The following is a 26,771-nucleotide window of genomic DNA, read 5'->3' as shown; positions in this document are numbered from 1 at the left end:
TACATTTTAATTGACAGAAGATGGAAGACTTTAATCAATAACACCAAAACACTGCCAGGAGTAGATTGTGGATCAGACCATCAATTATTAATCTCTAATTTAAAGATCCATCTGAAAGCAAATAAGAATAACAGCAACAAAAGGTAGGACTTTTCACAAATGGACAACAAATTTACAATGGACATTGAATCAGAGCTCAAGAAACGAAAAAGCACACCTCAGGAACAAAGCATTGAATCATATTGGATACACCTAAAACAAATCATTGAAAATCTGCAGCCAAACACATCCCGATAAACAAGAATGGTAGTCCATGGATTACAAAAGCAACCCTAGAACTAATTGAAAAAAGGAAACAAATTAAAATAACAAATTGGCAAAACCCAAATTACCTAAACCTGAATAAAGCTATTAAGAAATCTTGTCAAAAAGATTAAAATAGCTATATCCAAAACATCTGTAAAGAAATAGAAAGACACTCCAACTCTAATGAAACAGCAGATTTATTCAAGAAGGTTAAGGATATAACCAAAAAATTCAAACCAAAATTTAATATAATTGCAGAGGAAAATGGCAAGATCTTAAATGACACCAATGACATAGCCAGAAGATGGAAAGAGTATTGCGTCGAGCTTTACAAGGATCCAGCTATTCAACAACAAGAAGAAGGAGCTATGGAAAACATGGAAACAGAACTGGAGATCCTCACAAGTGAAGTAGAACAAGCAATCAAAAAATTAAGGAAAAACAAAGCCCCAGGTCCTGATTCAATACAAGCTGAAATGTTGAAAAACCTTGGAGAGAATGTAGTCAACTGGATACACGATTTATGCAACAAAATATGGCAGACTGGAAGATGGTCGAATGACTGGACCAATTCCACCATTATCCCAATCTACAAAAAAAAAGGCAATCACAACAACTGTGAAAACTACCGCACCATTGCCCTTATCTCATATACCAGCAAGATTTTACTACACATTATTAAGGAGAGATTACAAAGTTTTATAGGCCATCAGATCCCAGAAAAACAAGCAGGATTCAGAAAAGGTCAAGGGACTAGAGATCATATATCTAACATCAGACAAATAATTGAAAAAGCAAGGGAATTCAACTTAAACCTTTATCTATGCTTTATAGATTACACCAAGGGGCATTTGACTGCATAAGGTGGGATATCTTATGGGATATCATGCAAGAATCAGGAATACTAAACAATTTAATAACCCTTATAAAGAACTTATATCAAGGAAATCAAGCAACAGTAAGAAATGAAAACTCACTGTCCCCCTACATTCCAATTTGAAAAAGGATCAAGAGAAGGATGCATACTCTCACCATTACTGCGAAACTATAATGAAAAGATCTCTAGAAAAGTGGAATAGAGGCATTAAATTAGGCAGTCGAACAATCACTAACCTACAATATGCAGATGACACAGTGATAATAGCAACAAGTGAAAAGGAATTAAAATTCATCCTGAATCAATTAGAATGGGAAAGCCTAAGCCATGGTTTAAGAGTAAATCAGGATAAAACAAAAATAATGATTTTAAACAACGCAGAAGAGATAGATGTAGAAGGAATTGAAATTGTCAACCATTTCAACTACCTTGGAGTGATGATAACAAAAAAAGATGGATGTAAAAAAGAGATAAGAAGAATAATAGCACTAGCTAAAAAAGCAATGACGGATTTAACCAAGATCTGGAAAGACAGGCACATCTCCAAAAAGACAAAAATTAAGCTTGTAGAACCATTAGTTTTTTCAATCTTTCTCTATGGCTTCTGAGTCTTGGACTATGACAAAAGATGACAGAAGAAGAATTGGGGCGTTCGAGCTTTGGTGCTGGAGAAGATTGATAAGAGTGTCTTGGACAGAAAAGAGAACAAACAAAAGTACTCTAGAAGAACTGAATATCCACACAAGACTGATAAACATAATTGAAAAGAGAATACTGCAATATTTTGGACACATATGTAGAAGGGAAGGCCTAGAAAAAGTAATCATCCAAGGTAAACTGTGTGGGAAAAGAAAAAGAGGAAAAACCCCCCAACAGGTGGATGGACCAAATATCAAGAATAACTGAACTTAAACTAGAACAAGCAATAAGAGAGGCACAGGAGAGAAAGAAATGGCAAATCATCAGGAAGGTCACGAGTCCTCAGACATGAGGAGATCCGAGAAAGAGAGAGATTGAATAACAGTGGACCAAGGACTGATCTCTGTTCTACATCACTAGTTACCTTAAATCTTGCAGACTCACATCTCCTGTATGTATATATATATATACATATATATATACACACACACAGGAAAACCTTGCTTAACGTGAATTCGATATGAGGAATAATCAGTTGACGTGATTTTTTTATGTTATGCAAAATTGTTTGTTGTCAATCTGCAGTGAGCAGATGCATTTTTCAATGTAGCAGCCAGTGGATGGTGGTGGTGGTGCATTCACTGCACTACCACTGTCCACTTTGAGTCAACTGCCAGCAACATAAATTTAGTTTAATCCTTTATCCTAGTGTGAGCAAACAAAGTTTGCGCATGAAAGTATCTTCAGGACTGGGGTAAGGTGGTACAACACCAGGACACTCCTTGCAAAGGTGGAGCAAGTTACCAACACTCCTATCTCAGTATCTCCCATAATGCAAAACACATCACCTTGTGGATATGTCTAATGTTATGCATTAAGGGAAGGGCCACAACCCAGACTAGTTTCGACCTTTATTGAGGTCTCTTCAGTGGGGGCCAGGCCTGAGTGGAGATACCAGGCAGAAGGATTAGCAGGTCATCTCTACCTATAGGAGTTGCCAAATGGTGTGCTACCCTTTTTTAATAAATTACTCTGGATTTAGAGAAAGATGTTGAAAGTTTATTTTCTACTTGGTTAGAGTATAATAAATTTAGTTTAATCCTTTATCCAAGTGTTGTACCACCTTACCCCAGTCCTGAAGATACTTTCAGGCGCAAACTTTGTTTGCTCACACTTGGGTAAAGGATTAAACTAAATTTATTATACTCTAACCATGTAGAAAATAAACTTTCAACATCTTTCTCTAAATCCAGAGTAATTTATTAAAAAAGGGTAGCACACCATTTGGCAACTCCTATAGGTAGAGATGACCTGCTAATCCTTCTGCCTGGTATCTCGACTCAGGCCTGGCTCCCACTGAAGAGACCTCAATAAAGGTCGAAACTAGTCTGGGTTGTGGCCCTTCCCTTAATGCATAACATTAGACATATCCACAAGGTGATGTGTTTTGCATTATGGGAGATACTGAGATAAGAGTGTTGGTAACTTGCTCCACCTTTGCAAGGAGTGCCCTGGTGTTGTACCACCTTACCCCAGTCCTGAAGATACTTTCAGGCGCAAACTTTGTTTGCTCACACTTGGATAAAAGATTAAACTAAATTTATTATACTCTAACCAAGTGGAAAATAAACTTTCAACAAACTGCCAGCAACATTTGGCAGTTGACTCAGAGCTATCATTGCAAGCACATGTACAATCTCTGCTCTCTTGCTTAATCACTTTTCCTTCATTTTGTTTTACTTTAGATACCTATAAGGTTTTATTATATTCAACCACTGATGTGGAAAAGATAAAAACTGATAAAGAAAGCTGCAGTACTGAAGGAACTGTGTGGCAGAAGATCTTACCTCATTGTGCAAATTATTTCATTGGTTTTTAATAACCCAGCTGATAACATTATTAAAGAAATCAGTCCAGTTGGAAAAGAACTTGGATTTAATGAACTGGATAATGAAGATATGAGAAATTTGCTTGATTCCCATTCAGAACAGTTAAGCGAGAATGATCTCCTTCAACTAGAAGAACAGCATGCATATGAAGAAGAAGATAAAGGGTGCAAACAAGAAGAGAAAATTACAACTAAGAAACTAACTGCAATAGAACTTGAGCTAGTTTTCAATCACATTGAGCATGATAAGGAAATTTTGTTCGATGCTGATGCCGATATGGAATGAAGCTTCAAAGTCCGCTGAAATCTTGATAAAGCGGTCGCCAGCTATCGCTAACTGCATGACAAGATGAAAAAGTCAAGCACTATTCAAACATCTTTACTTAATTTTTTTTGTAGAAAAGTAGCTCAAAATGTTATAACACTAAATAAAAATGTAAGCAATTGATTTTTATTAACTTTGATGATTTTATCCTCTAATATATATATATAGATTACACATAATTTTTTTTTTTTTCAAATTTATGCTAACTGATGGATAAACTATACTTATTCCTTGTTATTGTATTCACTTAATGCGATTTCGTTTGGCACCCATTAATTGACAGATTAATGAATCGCGTTAAGTGAGGTTTTCCTGTACCACTTTTTGATATGTGTCAGTCAGCCATCCTCTTATCCACACTATTATAGTATAATCCAAATAAATATTCTTCATTTTTTATACAACTGTCTTCCATGCTGTATCAGTCAAAATCCTTAGCAAAATCCAAAAGTATCATGGTGTATCCATTCCCATTATCTAGTTCAATGGTAGCATTATTATAGAATGTGAACAAGTTGCTAAAATGCTAAAACATGACCTTCCTTTAGTAAACTCATGCTGTTCATTGCAAAGTAGAGATTCTCTGTCAACCCATTTCTGAATAAAAGCCCTAACCAATTTTTCCAACATCTTCACCACCTCTAAGATGATTGGTTAATAGTTTGATACATCGGTCTTTGCACCACCCATGCACAGTGGGATTACCATACATTCTTTCCACTCCTGCAGAATCTTCCCTGTTCTGAGACTCAAATTATATAGCCTAGCCTGGTCAAAGGAACAGGCATTTCAACTGAATGCTCTTTAAGCACCCATGTTAATATCCCATCAGTCCCTACGCTGAATTATTATTCAGTTTGTGCAACAGCTCTAATACCTCCTCCTCATACACCTGAGTTTTTTTCATCCAGTGAAGAGGAAGCAGTGAGCTCAGTGTTGATAGCTTTTAACAAAATGGGCATTCATTAGTTGAACAATCTCTTTTGCATCTGTCACCGTCACACCATTTGCATTCAGTAGAGTTATTCTTTCATATTCGTTATTTCTCTTAATTGCAGGATATCAATAGAATTCTTTGGGGTTATCTTTTAGTGGGCAGAGCCAGTTCCTTTTCATACTCAGACTTAGCTTTCTGTATAACAGTTGTGACTCTTCTGGCCTGCTGTTTATAAATTTTCATAATGGACATCACATGCACATGCTATTCCTTCCATATCATCCATTTCTTACGAATCTCTTGCTTGACAAGATTACACATCCATTTGACTCCTACCCTATTTGTTCTTCGAATTCTTGGGATGTATTCTGATATTGCATTATTTAAGTATTTTTTAAATGATTTTTTAAATCCCCATGAACTGTTGATAATCTTCACATCTAGCAATGATTTCCATTGTGCTGAACCCAGTACTCCTCAGTTGGTTATAATTTCCTGCTTTGTAGTTCAGAATGTTATTTTTTCTGAATGGAACATTCATAAACTTAGCCACTTCCCAAGTGAGTACTGCATGATCACTGTCACCAACCAGAGGCAGAATAGTTACGTCTTTAACTGAAGCACCTTCTGATACTATAATCAAATCTAACACTTTTTGACTTTCTGTCACATGCTGCTTGTGGAAGTTGTCTCACAACAGCTCAATAAATTCAGTTTCATTCTTCTCATGAGATTTTACTGCTACCTAATCAATGTTTGGACGATTGAAGTCCCCTATTAATGTTACTCTTATCATACCAATATCTTTATTTGGCGATGCATTTCTTCATCACTAGCAACCGATCCACCAGGTCCGTAACATCTCACTATGTAATTGATCTTTTGATTCCACCTCGCAGTAGATGGCTTCAAATTCAGTGCCACATGAAATACTGTTACTAGTACTACAATCATAGGTCTCAACACTAAATGGATTCAAGTCATCCAATATCATTAGCAGCATGCCCACTCCTCTCCTATCCTGTCCTGTCTATCCTTCCTAAAAATACTGTACCCTTTACACTCAATACCAGTTAGTATGGCTGATTCTGATAGCCAGGTCTCACTAATGCCTACAATCTGAGGTCCCAACATATTGACCAAGGCATCAAACTCTACCCCTTTGTTTCTGATACTCCTGGCATTCATATATATGCATAAAGGAGAACAAATGAGAAAAACATTCAGCTAGAAATATATAAGACAGTGTTCATACCAGTTTTAACTTATAGATCTGAGAGTTAGTTTAGAAATAAAATAGTTTATCTTCAAGATATATCATATTATGAAGGAGAGTAGTGGTCAATCCTTTCAAAAACAGTGTTATTAAACTTAGATATTTAATTTACATATGATATCAAAGTTTAAATAAATCCAGTATAAGTTTTCAATATTTTTTCACAAAACTGAATATCTGCTGTAAAAAATCTGATATGAAAATCAGTAATAAAACTGAAAATAGGCAGGAGCATGTGTCAACTGCATTCTCAGGTCAGAACCAAAGTAAAATACTTGAACTATTTAAGCATAAATTTTTAAATCAACATGGCAAATTAAATATAAAAGTAGATAATAGAATATGCAAAGATGGTATGGTAGGAACAGATTCAGGGTATTATAATTTGCAAAATTTAGTAGAAAGAGGATGAAAGGATAATATGATTGAGGCAATGAAGGTGTTAATATTGAGAGATATTTACCAGATGGATACTAGGATGATTTTTCAAACATGGAGAAGAATAAAGGGTCATCTATGGAAGTTGTACAAGAGGGTAGTGAATAATACAGTTGACCCTCACTATAGTAAACTCTTAAGGACCATAGAAACAGTTTGCGATAGTTAATTTATTTTAGCATAGTAATACACCTAGAGTTTTGATCAGGAATTATGACGAATTTTTGGCATACTGAGTCTATTACACATGTGTTGAAGTTTAAAGTGCTGGAAGGACACCATGTTGGAGGTTTAATGGAATATTTACAGCACTCGGAAAGGATTAAAAACTAATTTTAATGCTTCCAATATTTCATCTCATTCATTGAGACATCTTCAGAGATTACAAATAACTCTTGTAACACACACACTCAAATTTTGGGAAGTTTTATACAACTGTATTTGTTTAAATTCAGTTGATTTCCGAGTGCAGCTACAGATCCTAAAAACAGTCTTTCTCTTTTGAATTTACTATGGTGAAGCATGATGGTTTTTCTCTGAGCCTGTGAGTTGTATCTAAAACATGGTCTGCAAGGCCAGATTGACCATCGTGATTGCAGATGCATGATTTATGTTCTTCTAAAACAGATGGCTGCTGATCAACCTGTCTGTCTGAAGTAACCCAGCTTGCAGGTACAGGGTACTTAATATACTCCAGGCACCGAGAGAGGAGGGAATTGATCTTTGGTAGAACAGATAAGGGTAGCAAGTTTACAGTGGGCTTAAAAGCTGTGTAGAGGTTCTACTTTTTTTTAAGGACCTGGCTATATTTTCTGATGTGCCATGGATGTAGAGAATGGTGATGGCATTTCTGAAGAGATGGGTGGGAAATGGGAGAGGAACTGATTATTTTTTTAATTCTGTGATTGCTGTAGCCATTGGAAAGTGGATGTGCATGTGGTTGAGTTCAATTGAAAAGGGAAGTTCTACTGGAACACAGATTGTGAGCTCTATTGGTTAGAGTTTTAATAATGCCATATTGTTGAGAGGGGGTGGTGATGGAAGAGTTTGTTAATGTATCTGCCTGTATGAGTGGGTTCTTCTATATACAGTGAAGGAAAAGTTACCATTAGGAAGGCATGTTACTAAGGTTTGTTTATCAAAATTTCCATGTAAAAATTGGCAAGAGGAGGTGAATTTTTACAATTTTTACATGGAAAATTTTGAAAAACAAGCCATAGACTCAGTCCCTCTCAAACCTGGCTAAGATATGTAGATGATGTGTTCTCTATTTGGCCTCATTGCCCAGACACATCAGACTCCTTCCTCAGTCACCTCAATAGCCTACATCCAAGAATCCAGTTTACAATGGAAAAGGAAAATAACAATAGTTTACCCTTCCAAGACATCTTAGTAACATGCCTTCCAAATGGCAACCTTTCCTTCACTATATATAGAAAACCCACTCACGCAGGCGCCAACACCCCTCTCAACAATATGGCATTATTAAAACTCTAACCAATAGAGCTCACAATCTTTGTCCAGTAGAACCTCCCTTTCAACCAAATTCAACCACATACACAACACCTTCCTTTCCAATGGCTACAGCAATCACAGAATTAAAAGACTATGGTAAATCTGGCATTAGAGACCATGTGTTTGATACAACCCACAGGATCTCCTGGAGAAAAAGTAAATTCAAAAAGAAAGACCATTTTCAGAATCTGCAGTGGCACTCAGAAATCAACCAAATTTAAATAAATACAGCATAAAACTTCTCAAAATTTGGGAAACATTAATTATCAGAGGTCCCACTTTACATCCTAGGCCACCTAGAGGGCAAATGCCCATAGAGGGCACACCACCTAGACAGGACTTTAGAGTTACCCATGTGTTTCACTTAGTATTGTGTTGTATTTGAGTGTATGTTACAAGAGTTATTTGTAATCCCTGAAGATGTCTCAGTAACTGAGATGAAATATTGTAAGCATTAAAATTAGTTTTTAATCCTTTCCAAGTGTGCTGTAAATTTTCCATTAAATCTCCAACATGAAGAGCCTATTACAGCAAGAGTGGGAGCTGATTTCTTTTTTTTGCACGGAGAATAGTGGGTACAAGCAGTGCATTATATAAGAGGGTAGTGAGAGTACCAGGGAATGACTGTAGACAATATACTGCGGCAACCAATGCAGACCTCTTACAACTCGATGAAGGCACTGTGAAAATAATAACAGTAATAATATAGTAATATACAGGAAAACAAGGGAGATTAGATCATTTTATAATTCTAATCTCCAAGCCACTTTTCATTGGTGTTCTGACAACCTTGTAAATTTCTATGCAATGTAGAAAGTTTTGCAAAGTAAGTTATATTAGACAAGAAATTATATTCTTGTTTTAAACCTTTACCCAAGTAAACAAAGGTCGTCTAAAATTTGGGAGAGAAAACAATGCAAAAATTAATTTTAATTATGTAAAATTTTTGCCTTAGTATCGAAAGCATCTTCAATACAATGATAACTGGACATAATTCAATTACAAATAAGAGAAGCATTTTAAAAAGTGCCACATGCCTTTCTAGAAAATGGTTTTAACAAGTATTTTATCAACAAGGCATTTAACAGGTTTAGGCTCCCAGTCTCCAGGTCTCAGGAAAAAAATCTTTTGGATTCCTATTCCTTATGTGAAAGGAATATCCAACAAGTTACTAAACTCTCTCAACATTGTGGTGTTTAACCTTCAGGGTGCCTTGTTAGAACATTAGTTCATTTTCAGTTAGAATTAGAACTTACTACAACAATAACTAAGTGCTGTATGTTTACCAGAGTTGTAATTTGTGCTCCAATAAAGCAGCTCAGAAAACCATCAACATATTTGTAGGTTCAATAATAAATTAATTTGCTACTGTTTTTTTTTTTTGTTTGTTTGTGTGTGGTGGGGAGATTCATATTATATTATTATGTAGTTATGAATAACCAACAACACCTAAACCAGTCTACATGTATCCTCTGAGTTTCTATGCCAATGAAGGAAGGAAGGACAGAAGGAAGGAGTGTTTCAGGGTTCTGTTTTAGCACTATCCTCTTTCTTCTATACATAAATGACCTGTTCTCAATCAGCAATAATTCCATCCACAGCTTTGCTGATGAGAGTACACTTTTCATGAACGGAAAGTACCTCCATTCATCCAACTCATTCAAAATACTATGCAGTACACAAACATCCCAAGCTTCAAGATTAATTGTCTCCAACAAGTGCCTTCAACAATGGTCTCTATACTACCTTTCAATGAAGTAGAGATAACTTAACCATCTTCAACGTAATCAAAATGTAGTTTTGCCTTTATTCTCCAAAAATGGATCCCAGTTCACCTGTCCTTATCATCAGTAACACCCTCTGTCCAAAATGAAACCGAACTTTTGATAGAAAATAAAACACAGGCCAATCATAATTAATGAAATCATTTATTTCAATCAACATATTCTCCCTTAGCTTTGATAAAGCGTTTGGCATGATCAATTAATTTGTTAAATGAGTTTTTTTATATCGATTTATGGGATACTGTTGAGGGTCATGGTTACTGCCACTTGAATGTTTTCAATGGTGTTGTATCACTTTCCTTACATCGGCAAATGAAGTTGGGGGAAGAGAAAGAAGCCACAGGGTGCTAAATCAGGTGAATACGGAGAGTGATCCAACACACAAACTTGGTTTTTGCTCAAGTTTGTGTCTCACAATGTTCGAACGATGAGATGGTGCATTATCATGCAAAAGTGACCAGCTGTCTGCATCACGATATTCATGCCGTATGCGACGAATTCTCGCTATCAATCGCTTCAAAACTTCGAGATAAAATTCACCATTGACCGTTTGGCCAGGCAGAACAAATTCTTTGTGGATAATGCCCTTGGAATCATAGAAACAAATCAGCATTGTCTTTACTTTTGACTTCTCCAAGCAACTTTTTTTCGGATGCCCCTCTTCTGGTGGTCTCCACTCAGCACTCTGTTTCGGGCTCATACTCAAAACACCATGTTTTGTCACCAGTAACAATCGTTTCAAGGAAGTTTGACTCCTTAAGAGGCGGTTTTAATGAGATCTTTGCAGTGTTCAATTTGATACATTTTTTGGTCACCAGTCAACTTGTGGGGAACAAATCGTGAATTCAATTTACGAAGGCCCAAACCCTCGGTCAAAATGTTGTGCACAGTTGATTTCAGATTTTCTTTAATGAAATCATTCACTTTTTGGATGTTAACTTCGCTCAGTCCAGTTTTTGGATGACACAGCTTTTTGTCGTCCTCAAATGTTTCACGACCACTTTGAAATCACTTAAACCACTCGTAAACTTGAGTACGGAATAAGAATTCATCACTGTATGCTTTTTGAAGCATTTGATGCATTTCAGTAAAACTTTTACCAAGTTTAACAGAAAAGTCAATTGCAGCTCTCTGTTTGAAACTCATTTTCCGACCGTTGAAAGTTTATTTTTCATTTGGTTAGAATATAATAAATTTAGTTTAATCCTTTATCCAATGTGAGCAAACAAAGTTTGCGCCTGAAGGTATCTTCAAGACTGGGGTAAGGTGGTGCCACACCAGGGTGACTCCTTGCAGAGGTGGAGCAAGCTACTATCAATCCTATCTCAGTATCTCCCATAATGCAAAACACATCTCCTTGCAGATATGTCTAATGTTATGCATTAATGGAAAGGCCACTACCCAGACTAGTTTCGACCTTTATTGAGGTCTCTTCAGTGGGAGCCAGGCATCACATTACCCCAGTCCTGAAAATACTTGCAGGCGCAAACTTTGTTTGCTCACACTTGGATAAAGGATTAAACTAAATTTATTATATTCATTTTCCAACCGTTCGTAAAAACACACTGTCAACTCTTGGCACTATAGCTTGGATTCTAATGAAACAAATGTCATAAACAGTTGACAGTTGAAGGTTGCTGCTTTCAGCAACAAAAAGCTACAACAGATGGCAACACTAGTTTCTTCTATTTTTGAAATCTCAGTATCTCACTATCTCAGTATCTCCCATAATGCAAAACACATCTCCTTGCGGATATGTCTAATGTTATGCATTAATGGAAAGGCCACTACCCAGACTAGTTTTGACCTTTATTGAGGTCTCTTCAGTGGGAGCCAGGCATCACATTACCCCAGTCCTGAAAATACTTGCAGGCGCAAACTTTGTTTGCTCACACTTGGATAAAGGATTAAACTAAATTTATTATATTCATTTTCCGACCGTTCGTAAAAACACACTGTCAACTCTTGGCACTATAGCTTGGATTCTAATGAAACAAATGTCATAAACAGTTGACAGTTGAAGGTTGCTGCTTTCAGCAACAAAAAGCTACAACAGATGGCAACACTAGTTTCTTCTATTTTTGAAAAGTTTGATTTCTTTTTGGACAGAGGGTGTATACAAATTACCAGACAAGATCAGATCTCTCTGTTTGGTATGATATTTATTTCCAGCTTCTTCTGGTATAAACATCAATACCTTTGGCCACCAAAAAAAAAAAAAAAAAACAGGCATTTTCGCTCTGGAGTTATGCTATTTTTTTTGCTCATCCAGCTACTAACTCTGTACAAATCCCAAATCTACCTATCCTTTTAATACTTCACATGTTTGGAGTGGTACACCTAAAACCTCCCAGAAAATTCTTGCTTCTCTCGAGAAAAGAGCAATTCAGTTAATAGATAATCTCTCTCTCAATCATCTCAACCACTATCTCAGATGCACAGTTTCTGCTCTGTCTTTTCTACAGCCACTTCCCCAGACACTGCTTTACCAACCTGGCCTCTATCATTTCTCTTCTTTCCAACATCACTTTTCAGTTCAACTGCAGATGCATCAAATTTGCATTTCATTCTCTTCTTCCAGTGCATCTATTTCTTGTCCTCTGGAATAGCTTTCCCCATGAAATGTTCCTCAAAAACTACAACCTCCAATACTTCAAAAAAATATTGACAGTTTCGTCTTCTTGGTCCTTACAAATCACAAATTGTTATATGTGATATATATATCATGCCATACTGAAGTAAAAAACGAATCTGCTGATTTCAGAGAACTAACATCATCACCATGTTGTTTTTAATAAAAAATTATGCAATAAATATGGTATGAAAAGAAGAAAAAAATCAATTCATTAGTGTTGTGAACTTTTCCGACCGACCGACAGACAGACAGAGTAAGGAAGTGTATAGTTTGATAAATATTAATGCAGAGTTAATGTCAGAAATTTCTATGAAAGTGGATAATTTTGGATTTCATAGAAAAATTTCTCTAATTCTGAGCTTAATGATTTTTTTTTACTTAGTGACCTAATACAGATATTATGTTATTAACATGCAACAGTGTAATAAAGACCATCCACAATCATTTCCAAGGAGAAAAATTCATACATTGCTTAATTCAACAACATTTTGGACTTATAACTGATCTTATAATTTTCCCTCTATACAACCTAGAGAATGACAAAAGCTTGCGTCCCAATAAATCTAACGACAATTTACAGAAATGTCCTTCAAAGGTGGAAAAGCTGAGATCTCAAAGCATCCCCGACACCTGAAATATTCAGAAAGCATCTCTTCTTTCCTGCTTGAAGTTGGCATGGTGTGAGAATTAGGAAGCAGTCTATCTCCAAGCCTTGCATTGTACTACTACTCCCAATTCCTAGAAAATTTAGAACACAGGGACTGGACATTATAAAATCAGCCTTTCAGGTGACCATGCTTAATATCATTATATTCCAAGAAACTAGTTTATTCCTTGAAATCTTAAAATCTTGGTAACACTAAATTCCTCCAACATGAATAAAGCATACTCAGTATTAATCCAATGGTCACACAATAAGCTTAATCAGAGAATTTTCCATCATCCAAACAAGCATCCCTTCACTAGAATCTGCCTGACAAGCATAGAGCTATCCAACCTGACTCTGACATACAATGGAAAATATGCACAATGTCCTTTCCACTCCTATCATATTCGTATATCAGAAAAATCAGAAAATTAAAGGTTAAGAAATAAACATTAAATTCTATAATAATTATATTCTACTTACTGTTTGATAACATACAGCACCAGCAAAATGTCTAATTAAGAACCCATCATCGTCTCTTATCTCTCTATGATCACGAAGTTTGGATTTTCGTGGTACAGCAAGGCGAAAATGTTTGGGATGATTACCATGCACTACAGATGTAAAATGGGTATGGCTGGGTTTTGGAAGCTTGCTTTCCTCATCCAAGAGATCAAAGATTCCAATTCCTTTACTCTCTAATAATTCTGCATATAATTCAGTTTTTATATAAATAATCTATAAATAGTTTTTAAAATTGGGAGGTTTTTAATAATGTTAATATTATTTAATTAATATATTCTATGGCCATCAGCAAATAGATTCCATTTAATCATACACTATCTTTAGATAAAATTAGCACCTTTTTTGCATATACATATTGTGTAATATGAATGCATCTAAGAAGAGTTAATCTCATGTTGTAATCATCCAATTGTAATCTGATTGTCAGTATAATTAATTATTTCTTAGCTCTACAGTGATGTATAAAAACACTGCCTCATCCTCCACTTTTCATGCCTCAAAACAAATTACATGAATTAGGAAATTTTTATCTCTTCATTGTTTCATCAACATCCTCGTGTTATACTAAAGTGTTATTTTATATGTTAACCCATGTGGCCAAATATACTATACCATATCAACATTTGATTATTAATGATTTTAAGTCCCCCTCCCCCAATAGCCACACTTCATTCAGTATTATATTACAATATATTTTCCATTATTGTATTAATTTTTTGTTATAGATAATATGATAAAATTATGAGATTTAGAAAAAATTTTAATCAGTTATTTTAATCTATCAGACAAAACTATTGTTTTGCTCTGGAATAACATGACTGACTAAATAAGTTAGTGATGTTGGAGTTATAAGTGGACAGTAAAATAAGAAAATGTGTGGCATTTTAGTGATGATATACAATCATAAGCATGATGTTCACAGTCCAGTGACTAACTTCTTGTCTTGTTCGATGTCATTTCCTTCTAGGAAGTTGACTACCATGAGCTTCCACTATGTACATTGCTGAAAATTTTTCACTTGGTTATATTATAAATTAAAGATACCAAGAAATTATATACTAGGTTTAATCCATTATCCAAATGTAAGCAAACAAAGTTTGCACCCCTGAAGTATCTTTCAGGACTGGGGCAACTTGTGGCAAAAGTGGTATTGACTTCACATCACTTGCCTTAGTATCCCATAATAAAAAGCACATCTCTCTGCAGACATGCATAATGCTATGCATTATGGGAAGGGTCACTACCAAGACCGGTTTTGACCTTTATTGAGGTCTCATCAGTGGGAGCCAGACCCGGAGGTGATATACCAAGGTTGAAGTAATGCAGGAGCCATATTTTCCTGTATGAGTTGCTAAAAGGTATCACATCTTATTATTAAAATGCTCTGGATTAGAGATAGATAGTTGTTGAAAGTTTTTCACTTGGTTATATTATAAATTAAAGATACCAAGAAATTATATACTTGGTTTAATCCATTATCCAAGTGTAAGCAAACAAAGTTTGCACATGAAGTATCTTTCAGGACTGGGGCAGCTCATGGCAAAGGTGGTATGACTTCACCTTTATTTTTATTATATTTAAGTATATAATTTCTTGGTATCTTTAATTTATTATATTTCACTATGTATGGTTTTGTGCTTCTGTCTTACATTCTTCATAAGACAAAAAGGTCCAGTCCTTAATATTTCCCATCAAGTCTGTTCTTTGTCTTCCTCTTCTTTTTCCTTGTATCATTCCTTCTAGAAGTGTTTTTGTAGGGGACTCATGCCTTAGTATGTGACCAAGGTAGGTAGTTTTCCTTTTCTTAATGGTTTTCAAGAGTCCTATCTTCTACAATCATCTCTAATATTTCTAAATTAGTTTTTTTTTGGCAGTCCATAGGACTAAGGATTCTTCTGAGGATTCACATTTCAAAGGCTTTTAGTTTATTTTCACAATATTTTGATATTGTCCAGGTTTCCACTCCATATAGCAGTGTTGACCATACATTGCATTTGAACAGCCTAATTCGTGTTTTTGTGTGAATTTCCCTCAGGTCAGAATATTTTTCATGTTAATGACGGTTGATCTAACCATTTCTATCCTTCTTAATATTTCCTTATCATACTTTCCATTCTTTGTAAATAGCTAACCCAAATATATATAACTCTCTAATTGATGTAAGGTATTTCCTCTGATCTTAATATTTATATTGGGTATTTTCCCCTTTTTCTCATTACATGGTTTCAGTTTTTTTGAAGTTGAAATTAAGTCCATACTTTTCACTTAGTTTCAGCATATCTTCTAATAGGTTTTGAAGATCTTTTTTTATTTTCAACCAGCAGTAATGTATCATTTGCATGTCTTAAGTTGTTTATAATTTCTGCCTCCTATGCTGACTCCTTTAAATTCTTCTAATTGCTGGAAGATATTTTCAGTATGGAAGTTAAACAATATATGAGAAAGACAAAGCCTTGTCTGAAACCCTTCTTTACTGAGAATTCCTCTGATGTTTCTCCTGATATTTTTATTGAGGCAGTTTGCTGTGAATATAGATTTATCAGTAATCTAGTATCTTTACCATCTACTCCTAATTTTTTGACATTTAACTGTAGGAGATCTTAACTTAGTCATTCCAATACTCAGCAAAATAAGCAATGGAAGGAGATTGGAAAATAATTTCTAATCTTCTTCCATTCCACCAAAAATCCAAACAAATCAGCACTACTTGTCTGCAAGTCTAATATTCTAGAAGCCTTAATCTTTGTCTTAATGTCCTTAATATATTTCTCATGGCATGCCTCCTTCAGATATCTCACTCCCACCCCCCATCTTCTGTTCACAACAAAACGGAGAATGCCATACTTTATACAAAAAAATCCCATAAATTCAAAGCCACAAGGGACCATAAATTATCAAAGTTGAATTAAATGTGCGAGTACTATGTCCTACAGCTGAGGTGAAGGGGGAAAGAGAGAGAGAGAGAGAGAGATTATGATATTATGTTCATATGCAGACATAGTTACAAAAATTATTTAATTAAGATTGATTCAACTACAAATATTACAGTTCAAATATCATGAACCATCCTTATTGGAATATAGTTGTAAATTAAGAATTAAACCACAATAATGGTGTATGGAGAATAGAATCCCTTCTTGTAAAGAATGCAAATAAAAACCAACACTATACTGATCACTGAAGCGTGTGTGTATGCGTGCACAATTGATAAAAAACATAATATTAAACAACAGAGCTCTTAATAATTTCCCATATTTTTGGTACGGAAAGTCCATAATTAAGTTGCAATTTTGTTGATGTAGAAGGACTTCGGAACTTATTTTAAAGAGATGTTCATATTTATGGGAACATCTGTGTAATAACATGGTATCATTTCAATGGTTCCTTCAGCTAGTATCAATAATCCTATGTTCTGCTAGACCCAATTTGTTGCATTTCTTGGAGGTCATGTAGGAATGATGTTCAAAATGCATCTAGTTGATCAGCCTGCTTGTCTGGCAGTTACATGGGATCGAGTACACCTGGTAGCAGTAGAGGTGGAATTTTATCTATTGGAGATAATAGAACTGATTGAATTAATAGGCTAGAAAGTGGTGGAGATAATAGACTCCTTTAAGATACAGGAAATGTGTTCTGAAATGCTTTTAATGCATGGAATGGTAATTCTATGTGAGTCATCTCTTCTAATAGAGAATAATGAAAAATGGTTGATGATCTATTGTTTTGGAGTACTGGTTGAGAATAGTTGTTCCTATGATTGTAGAAATTTCATTTAATAAAACCATTTTTCTGTGCAGGATGACAAGCAGATGTGTGATAGATCTGTGTTTTTGCAAATCAGATGTTGACAAGGAACCATCCGATTCTCTATTTATAAAGACATAACGGAAAGATATATTCCCCATCATTTGATTCAAGTTTCATAACAAATTTGATTCTGTGATGAAGGTTTCTAGTATGTGTGAATTATTCCAAAGAGCAAAAACATCATCCACAGTGAAAATTTGGGATTAAACACTCTTTTTTTTTTTTTTTTCATCTAGTTGACCTATTCTTGAATCCTATTTTAGAGATCAAACATAGAACTTGTTCAATAAGCAACAACCAAGGGATTTGAACAAGGGCAGGATTTGAAACCACAGCCTCTTGGTTAGAGAGTGGATATGATAACCAGTTGGCTAACCAGTCCAGCACATACAATAAACTAGTATTTAAGTGCATCAAAAGGTATATAAACAGTGTATAAAAATGAGTCTAAAAAAGATATATACAGGCATCCCTCACTTTATACTATTGATGTATCTCACAAGAACACTGTATGAATGAAAATGTGTTAACTGAATATAATAAGCAATGAATAAAATTATAACTCATCCATGGGTTTTCTTTTTCTTTACCATTTTTACTACCAGTACAAAGTAATAAAATGCTTGAAGCAAGTGAAAGTTTATTAAATCCTCTAAGACATATATTCAGGATTATACATACAAGTACATTTAAAAGAAAATTATTTTCTTCAGAGATGCATGTATTTAACAATGTAGTTTGCACTTATTTTTCTTTCTTTTTATGTTTATGCATCTCAGAGTAACAGCCCGTAACTTTGATTACATTACGGAAGACATGCATATCATGCATAAGGATGGGATCAATAAACCATAAGTTGTTGTCTTAAACTTTCAACAGTTTGAAATAACTTTTTTGCTCATTTTGCTTATTTTTGACATTGGCATTTCTATTTCACTAATGGCAGTTTCACTCTTCCTTTCATCTATGGTCAATGTAGAAGGATAATTTTTAATATAAAAATGTTTATATAAGTCAGCAGATAATTATTCGGTGCAAGCTTATTTAATAATGGCTTAAGCACTCACATTTATTTTGTTGCCATGATAAATAAAGTTAAGGCTGCTTAGGAAGTAACATTCGTCATTTAAAATTATAAAGCAACTCTTGCCAAAACACCAAGTTAAGTGAATTTTTAACCTATGTTAAATAAATTGTAGTATCAATTTATCAACTATGTTAATCCAAAAAACATTATTCAAAACCAAATGAGGGATTACTGTAAAAACAACTGGTATATACAATATGTATCTTCTATAAATAAATCCTCTCACTATTCCCACAACGCTTGCCACTGAGAAAAAAACTGTTAACAGTTCGTGGTCTCCTTGAATGCCTCTTTGCATTGTGAGAACACTCCCAGTACATCAGAATCTCTTAATTAAGGCAATTATGACACTATTGCTTGGGGCATGCTTACGGAAATGATGAACAAACTGCTTACAAACAAGTTATAGGCTTGGATCATTTGTTCTCCCAACTCCACATGAATGAAAACAAGGCTCAACAATAAATGTCTTTTCTTTCAACGTCAACACTATTGCTACAGCAAAATGCAATGCCCCTCTTCTTTTAATGTGCATGTGTGTGTGTCTACACACATATTATATATCCCGTAGCACACGTACTGAACAGAGTGTCAAAATTCAGTGTTGCCGTTTTGTTTTTTTGTTTTTTTTTAGCATAATACATATATACCAGGTCTAGCAGAAAAGTAGCAAGACAAAATTTGCATGTGTGTAGACACACACACACAGTAGATTCCGGTTAATTGGAGCAGCCATTTATTTGGTATACATATTGAAGAACAGAAAACAAATTGAGAATATAACCCGAAGTTGCTTCACTTATGTGGGTCACCTTGCCACTTTATCAATAGTGACTGTAGATGATGCACATGTAGTGAGTTGCACAGAGAGTGTTGCTGTCAGTCAGTTTTACAGTGTAATGATTCTATTTACAGTGGCTGCTAGGTAGCATACTTTTGATTAAAACAGGTGTGTGTTAATTTTTTAGTAAAAAGTGCAACGAACAGTGTATTGATTTAATTTTTTGTTTGTTTGTTTGTTTTTACAAGGCCACTGTCAAGATGTCAAGAAAAGAACTAACATGAGCAGATAAAATTGCCTTACTTGACAAAATAAAAAGCCAGCCGTCTAACACCAGTGATCATCGGCTGGCAGAGATAACTGGTGTCCCAAAATCTACAATCCCACATTTGTTAGGGCAGCAGGACAAATTTTGAGAAGAATGGGCATCGTGTGATTCACTAAAACGGAAGAGAGACAACAAGGATCCAGACATTGAGGAGACTCTCAATCAATAGTTCTCTACTGTAACTGGATGAGGCGTGCGTGTTAATGGTCAAATGTTAAAAACCAAATTAAGAGAGTTAGCTAGAAAGCTGGGCCATGTGAACTTTAAAGCTACAGATGGTTGTTATCGTGACGGAAACCTAGACATGAAATAAAATTTAAGAAGGTACATGGTGAGAAGGACAGTGCTGATAGTGCGAGTGCTGAACAGTGGAAATCAGCTCAACTACTCGAGCTGCAGTAGAAATTTAGTCCTGATGAAATCTGTGATGCTCATAAAACAATTTTACCATGCTAAACCAGATGGTTCCCTGAGCTATAAACTTGAAATGCTGTCAGGTTCAAAAAAAAAGCAATGTATTGGGTTACTGTGTTATGATGTTGTACTGTCAGGAAGTGACAAACAAAAGCTGTTGGTTATTGGGAAAAAGTGCCAAACCTTGATGCTTTAAAGGAGTTAGAATGGACAGTTTGCCAGTTCTGTATTATGCTAACAAAAATGCATGGATGACTTCTGCCATTTTTCAGGAATTGCTAATGAGTTGAAATGCAGAATTGCAATGAAATTCAATAAAAATTCTTCTGCTTCTAGACAACTGTGTCGCACACCCTCAATTAAATTGTTTGAAAAACAACTTGAATTTCTTTCTGCTAACACCACATCCCTTGTACAGCCACTAGACATGGGAATAATGAAAATTTTGAAGACATTGTATTGCAGAAGATTGGTTCACTACATCACTGAAACAATTAAAGAAAATCTACTGGCATCTTCAACGACCAAAGAAATCAGCGCAGAGGTTACAATTTTACAAGCAATACAATTTGTTGCAAATAGTTAGTGAGAAATAAGCAGCTAAACAACCCAAAACTACTTTATTCATTGTGGTTTTAAGAATTCAGACGAGGAAATGCCAGATACGACTGATAATGAAAATGAAATCATTTTGGAACTGCAACACATGAGAAACTAAGAAGAGTTTTTATGCATTGACTGTTATATGCCTTCAATGTTACAATGAATATGAAGACTGTGAGGATCAACTGTTGAACAAATTGCAACAAAACACCAAAAGACCCCCAGAAGACAAGGTAATGAGGATGATACACCTGAACACAAGTGAGTGACTAACCAGGAAGCCAAGATATCTTTGCTGAATTACAATGCTACTTTATGTAAGAAGACAATGAAGATAAAGAAGACAGTCCTTTATCTGAATTAGATACCTGTGCTGATTTTGTTCAATTGCAGTCTAGAAAGAGAACATGTCAGGGTACACACACGATAAATTTCTCCAAAATAATTGTTATGGAAATAATGCTTCTTTGATAGATACCTAAGTATAATTTACCTCTATACGGAATTGACACACATGTATACGTTTCGTATTTTTAAAACATGGTTAACAAAAGGCATACTGAAAGTTTGTGTATTTTTAATCATTTTTAACTCATTGTGATATTTTAGCTTTTTCCTAGATTTAATATATATATATATCATCATCATCAAATTCCTGCCATGTATCTTCAAGGGGTGTACAGGATATGATAGTACTACATGAAAAATTTACATCGTTACTAACTTCCTATCTACAATTTTCCTCCAAATCAGTCTGTTACTTGTCAAGACTCCTACATTATCAGATCTTATATTTCTATCGTCTAAGGCACTTTGTACCGTATCAATCCACCTATATCTTGGTCTTCTTCTGGGTCGTTTTGCTGCCAACCTGGCAGAGAACACTTGTTTTGCTAATCTTTCTTTGCCTATTCTGTTTAAGTGACCATACCACCTGAGATTAGCTCTGCTAACGCATTCCTGGATGCTGACAATGTCAAGTTCTTTCCTAATATCTTCGTTTTTAATATGATATTGCCATTGATGCCATCTGTTCAAGCCTCTAAACTTTCTCAGGACTCTCATATCTGTGGTCTCTAGTCTTTGGTCAAGTGTTTTACTTTCGACCCAGCTCTCAGATCCATAAGTTAAAATTGGTTTGAACACTGTCTGGTATACAGTTAATTTAGTGTTCCGACTAATTTCTCTCTTATTCCATATGAATTTATTCAATTGACTTCCCACCATACCAGCTTTGCTGATTCTGTTGTCTATTTCTATATTTAATTTACCATCTTCACTAAAAATCGTGCCTAAATAGCTGAAATGTTTTACTTGTTCCACAGGTTCTCCATTCACAACACAGTTGACATTTTCAATGATTCTGCCTATTTTCATTGTCTTTTTATTGCTGACCTTCATACCATATCTATTACAACAGTTATTCAATTTAGTCAGAGAATCTTGCAGACTTGTAGTGGATTTATTTAGAAGTATAACATTATCCACATAAAGCAAAGAGCTGACATTAACATCTCCAATTTTGATATCATGTTTAATACCACTTTCCTTTATAATGTGATCCATATAGATAATGAATAACAGAGGGGATAATGTACATCCTTATCTCACACCAGATTTAACATTAAACAGTCTTCCTGTACTTCCTTCAATTCCAACTGCTGACTTGCAACAGTCCGCACGGTTAGCCTAGTGGCTATGCGCTTCGCAACCCGTCGATGACGTGAGAAGCTGAAGGATCTTCCTCAGCCATAGCCCAGTTAGCCAGTCTTGGGCGTGGACAGCAGGGTTTTTTCCCCAGTTTATTCTGTTGTTTTTCATCCCGCAAAGCAGGTAAACTGGCCTTGAGAACTCAACACTACAGGCCATAGGATACACCGGGGCATAAGGCTGACCACCTTATCCTGTAAACGGAGTGAGGTCCGATGATTAATGGACCCTCGACACCGCAAGGTAAAAGAGGGTATAAGGAAAATGATGATGACTTGCAACTCAAATAAAGACTAAATATTGCTTGATATAATGCCCCATTGACACCATATAACTGTAGCATATTGAATAGTTTCTCTCTTGGCACCTTGTCATATGCCTTTTCCAAATTGACAAAACTTAAATACAGATCTTTGTTATATTCCCATGCTTTCTCGACTATTTGTCATAAAGTGACGATCTGATCCTGATAGCCTCTATTTGGCCTAAATCCAGCGTGTTCTTCACCCAGCTTTTCTTCCACAATTCTTCTCAACTGTTTCTCAAGTATATCTTGCCAGGAACACTCAGTAGGGAAATACCTCTGTAATTCTCACATTCAGTTTTATTTCCCTTTTTATATATGGGTACTATGAGAGCTCTACTCCAATCATCGGGAATTCGTCCCTCTGTCCAGGCTTTCTGAACTATGCAGTGCAGCCACTGTAAGTCTTTTATACCACCATACTTCAGCATCTCTGGTCGAATATCCTCTACTCCTGCTGCCTTTCCACATTTCAAGCCTCTGATAGCTTTTTCTACTTCAAGTATGGATATGTATTCCTGACTGCATGCCTGGTCAGTGTTTTTTTTATCACTGTGCTGTCATCACTGCTTGTTTCATTTAGCAAATTTTCAAAGTAATTACTCCATACTTCAAAGATATCTTTTTCTCCCATTTTCATTTCACCTTTATCATCTCTAACTCCTTTTACAGCACTCTTTCCTCCATTTCTGAGCTTCTTCAACAAGCTCCAGAATATCTTGACACATTCTTGATATTTGTTTTCTGTGTTCTTGCCAAAGTCCTCCCATGACTTTTGTTTAGCTTGTTTTACACACTGTTTAGCTTTCTTACATTTGTTTCTGTATTCTCTAAGAGCACAAGCTGACTTATTTGCTAGGAACTTTTGATATGCTTTCTTCTTTTCCTTCACTGCCTCTTTAATATCCTGTGTCCATCATGTAGTTCTAATTTTTCTATCCTTGCAGACAACTTCACCACATGCCTCTCCAGCTGAATCAATCAGAGCTTTCTTCAAGGCTTGCCACTGAATCTCCAAGGTTTGATTCCTGTTCTCAAACTCTTTCATTTGTTTTTTCAATAAACGGTGTATTTTAGTCTACAGTTCACATCTGAGAGCTGCTCAACTTTTATTCACTTTAAAACTTTCTTACATGTTATTCTTTTCAATATGAAATTCAATTTTATCGTGCTCAAGACTAAATAGTGATCACTTCCAATTTCAAGTCCCCCCCCACCCAGTTTATCTAGGGTTTTTCATCCCGCAAACAGGACCGGTGAACACACAGGCTACAGTCAAAATATACATACTTAATCCCTCATTGGGAGGGTTCAACCAGTCCTAAGGGCAGTCGAGGAATGGGGGTACCCCACACGAATAAATAAATAAAAAAAAGTACATTATTGTATTATAGATGAAGGCTAAAGGATCAGATCACTCAGAGACCAAACAAAGACATCTTTCAAGACATTTCTGGCCTCTAATAAGCAGAATAGCCTTAGTCTGGTTACAGAAACTGACTTTCAGATAAATATTTAATGCTCTGATGACAGTTACACTTAGCAGATATTAAATATAATTTGTGCAAGCCTCACTACTGTCATAATTTGTGCAAAATAAGGTTTTTCATAACTTTTAAGGCCTACTATAAGAGACTTCAACATAAGATGACATAAAAAAAAGTTCTATATGAAACAGATTTTTTTCAGTCCATTCCATGACCCTAGTGCATTTTCTGTTAGTCCTATCAACACGGTATCATATGATACCGAAAATATGTTCTTTGGCACAGATTTCTATAGCCTGGACAGTTTTGTTAATGCAGGCTTTCCAGCAGTCAATATATTTTATATACACCTAGATATTTGTCAATAGGAGAAGGGTGTTTAGAAAATTTTAATAATGACTGTAATTTCATAATAAGTTGAGACAGCTAAAAATATTGTCACATTGAATCATAGATTCATAACCCTTTGCTCCATGCTTAGAGCATTTATCTACTCTATACTATAAAATGATAAGCTGAAATTGGAAACAGATGTGACGTCAGCTTGAAATGGATGTAGGCTGTAACGTTTTTGTCAAGTTATTTGAAATGTTTTGAAACTCAGGGGTTACCCTGAGTGTCGAGTGTTCAAAATTTGAGTCATCGGAATTCAAGGAACCAGCCTACCAGTCCAGAACACAGGGGGGGGTTGGGCGATGTAGGCGCCAGGGGGGGGTATCTCCCCTTTTGAAGACTCGACACTCACTGAGTGTCGAGTCTTCAAAATTCAAGTCATCAGAATTCAAGGAAAACCGGCCTACCAGTCCAGAACACGGGGGGGGGGGGGGGGGGGGGCGTAGGCATCGGGGGCAAAGCCCCCTAGTATATATATATATATATTATGCCATAAAAGAGAGGTTGAGGGAGCTATAAGCATATATGTGGGGTATAAATGAGGACTGAGATAGGAGTTTATTTATTTATTTTTTTATTTATTTATTTATTTTATTTTATTTTTTTTTTTTACTCGAAGAGTTGCAGGTTGTAGTTGTTTGGGAACACTTCAGGAGGAAGGCTGTTCCAGTGAACAGAGGTGGATGGAATAAAAGCAGGTTTGGTGTGTTTGCAGTTGCACAGTAAAGGAATGCTGGACAGCTGCTGCTCTTCTATTAAGGTGCAACAGAAAGTGGAAGAATAATGGTTGCCAATTCACTGGAGCAGTGGCCATGGAAGTACTTGTAGAATAGACACAATGCTGAATCACTGTTGTTATATTTTGAAGGAGAGCTTGATTGCTCCAACTATGTTATTCCTCACCTATATCCAATCTATATATTGAAGTCAGTCATGGGGTATACATAACATAATATATTTATTTATTTTAGTAGGTCAGAATGTTTTAGATTTGTATCCATGATGATACATTGGCTTCAAGAATCAGCATGCTGTGTACACTCAAAAAATGAAGCTGTAGTATATGAAAAATTAAAATATTTACTGTAAACATATAAATATATAAAAATAGATACAATACTCCATACTAAATAACTTTCTCTCTCTAAACAGATTGATTTCATTATTCTCTACAGAATTAAAAGCATTAAATTAATTTTCTAACTTCTCAATACATACAAATAATTAAATGGCCAATTCTAAGAATTGTACATTATGAGTTCAATAAAATTCTTTCACTCTAAACTCATAGTTAAATACATTTCTGAAATATAACATCAAATACAGGTAACCCTCGTACAACGCGGTTTCGATATAACGTGGTTTACAAATTGTAGTAACCCTTGTTCAACGCAGTACTTATACAACGCGGTTTCGATAAAAACACGGTCTACAAATTGTAGCAACCCTTTATCTTTTCCTATTTTTTCATCCCCGAATTAAAAATCAAATTTTATCTCTGTTAAATTTGCTTCTGCCCATATCATGCATGTAGTTATATTAGGGGAAATACCCTTTAGCATGCATGTACATCAATTGTTTACTGTTGAAAATTGTCTTTGTTTTCTGCCAGGAAAGTTCATAACTGTGTTAATCTCAAGCTGAGCACTTTATTTTCTGCTGAGTTACATACAATATGCGATGCTTTTTTTTATTTAAAATTTATTTTTATAGTAATGTCCACTTAGAGGACTTTTGCGATATGGTTGAAAATGAAATTAGTGAATTAACTGATTAGGAAATAGATTTAAATGAGGAGGAACTGGTATAATTAATAGATGACATCAAACCAAATGGAGGGGAAAGTTCTGCCGAAGATTCTGATTGTGATGAATCTGTTAAAGAATTCAGTTTAGAGAAATTAGCAGAAGGATTGGACTTGGCAAGAAAGTTAGGAAGTTATTTACGGATAACAATCCCTCAATGGAGTGGTGCGGAAAATTCATGAGGTCTCGTGAATTTTCCGTTTAGCTCCATATTATGACTTTTATAAAAAATTGCAGCATAGTGGTAAGCAAAGTTTTATT

General features: G+C 35.3%; 1 protein-coding gene across 1 annotated transcript in view; it reads right to left on the bottom strand.

Moving 5' to 3' along the window:
- The window catches only part of jar (Myosin heavy chain 95F jaguar), a 517,008-nt gene that overhangs the window by 276,604 nt on the left and 213,633 nt on the right, over positions 1–26,771 (bottom strand). The window contains exon 13 of the mRNA XM_090395608.1: positions 13,750–13,973. Within this exon, the coding sequence (XP_090251734.1) occupies positions 13,750–13,973 (224 nt within the window). The remainder of the gene's footprint in view (positions 1–13,749; positions 13,974–26,771) is intronic.

This window comes from Typopeltis vanoorti, chromosome 7 (genome assembly GCF_054136105.1).
Source record: "Typopeltis vanoorti isolate ZY-2024b chromosome 7, IOZ_Tvanoo_1.0, whole genome shotgun sequence".
Classification (NCBI taxonomy): Eukaryota; Metazoa; Arthropoda; class Arachnida; order Uropygi; family Thelyphonidae; genus Typopeltis; species Typopeltis vanoorti.
Note: the sequence above shows the minus strand (reverse complement) of the source record. Positions and strands in the feature narration are given on the sequence as shown.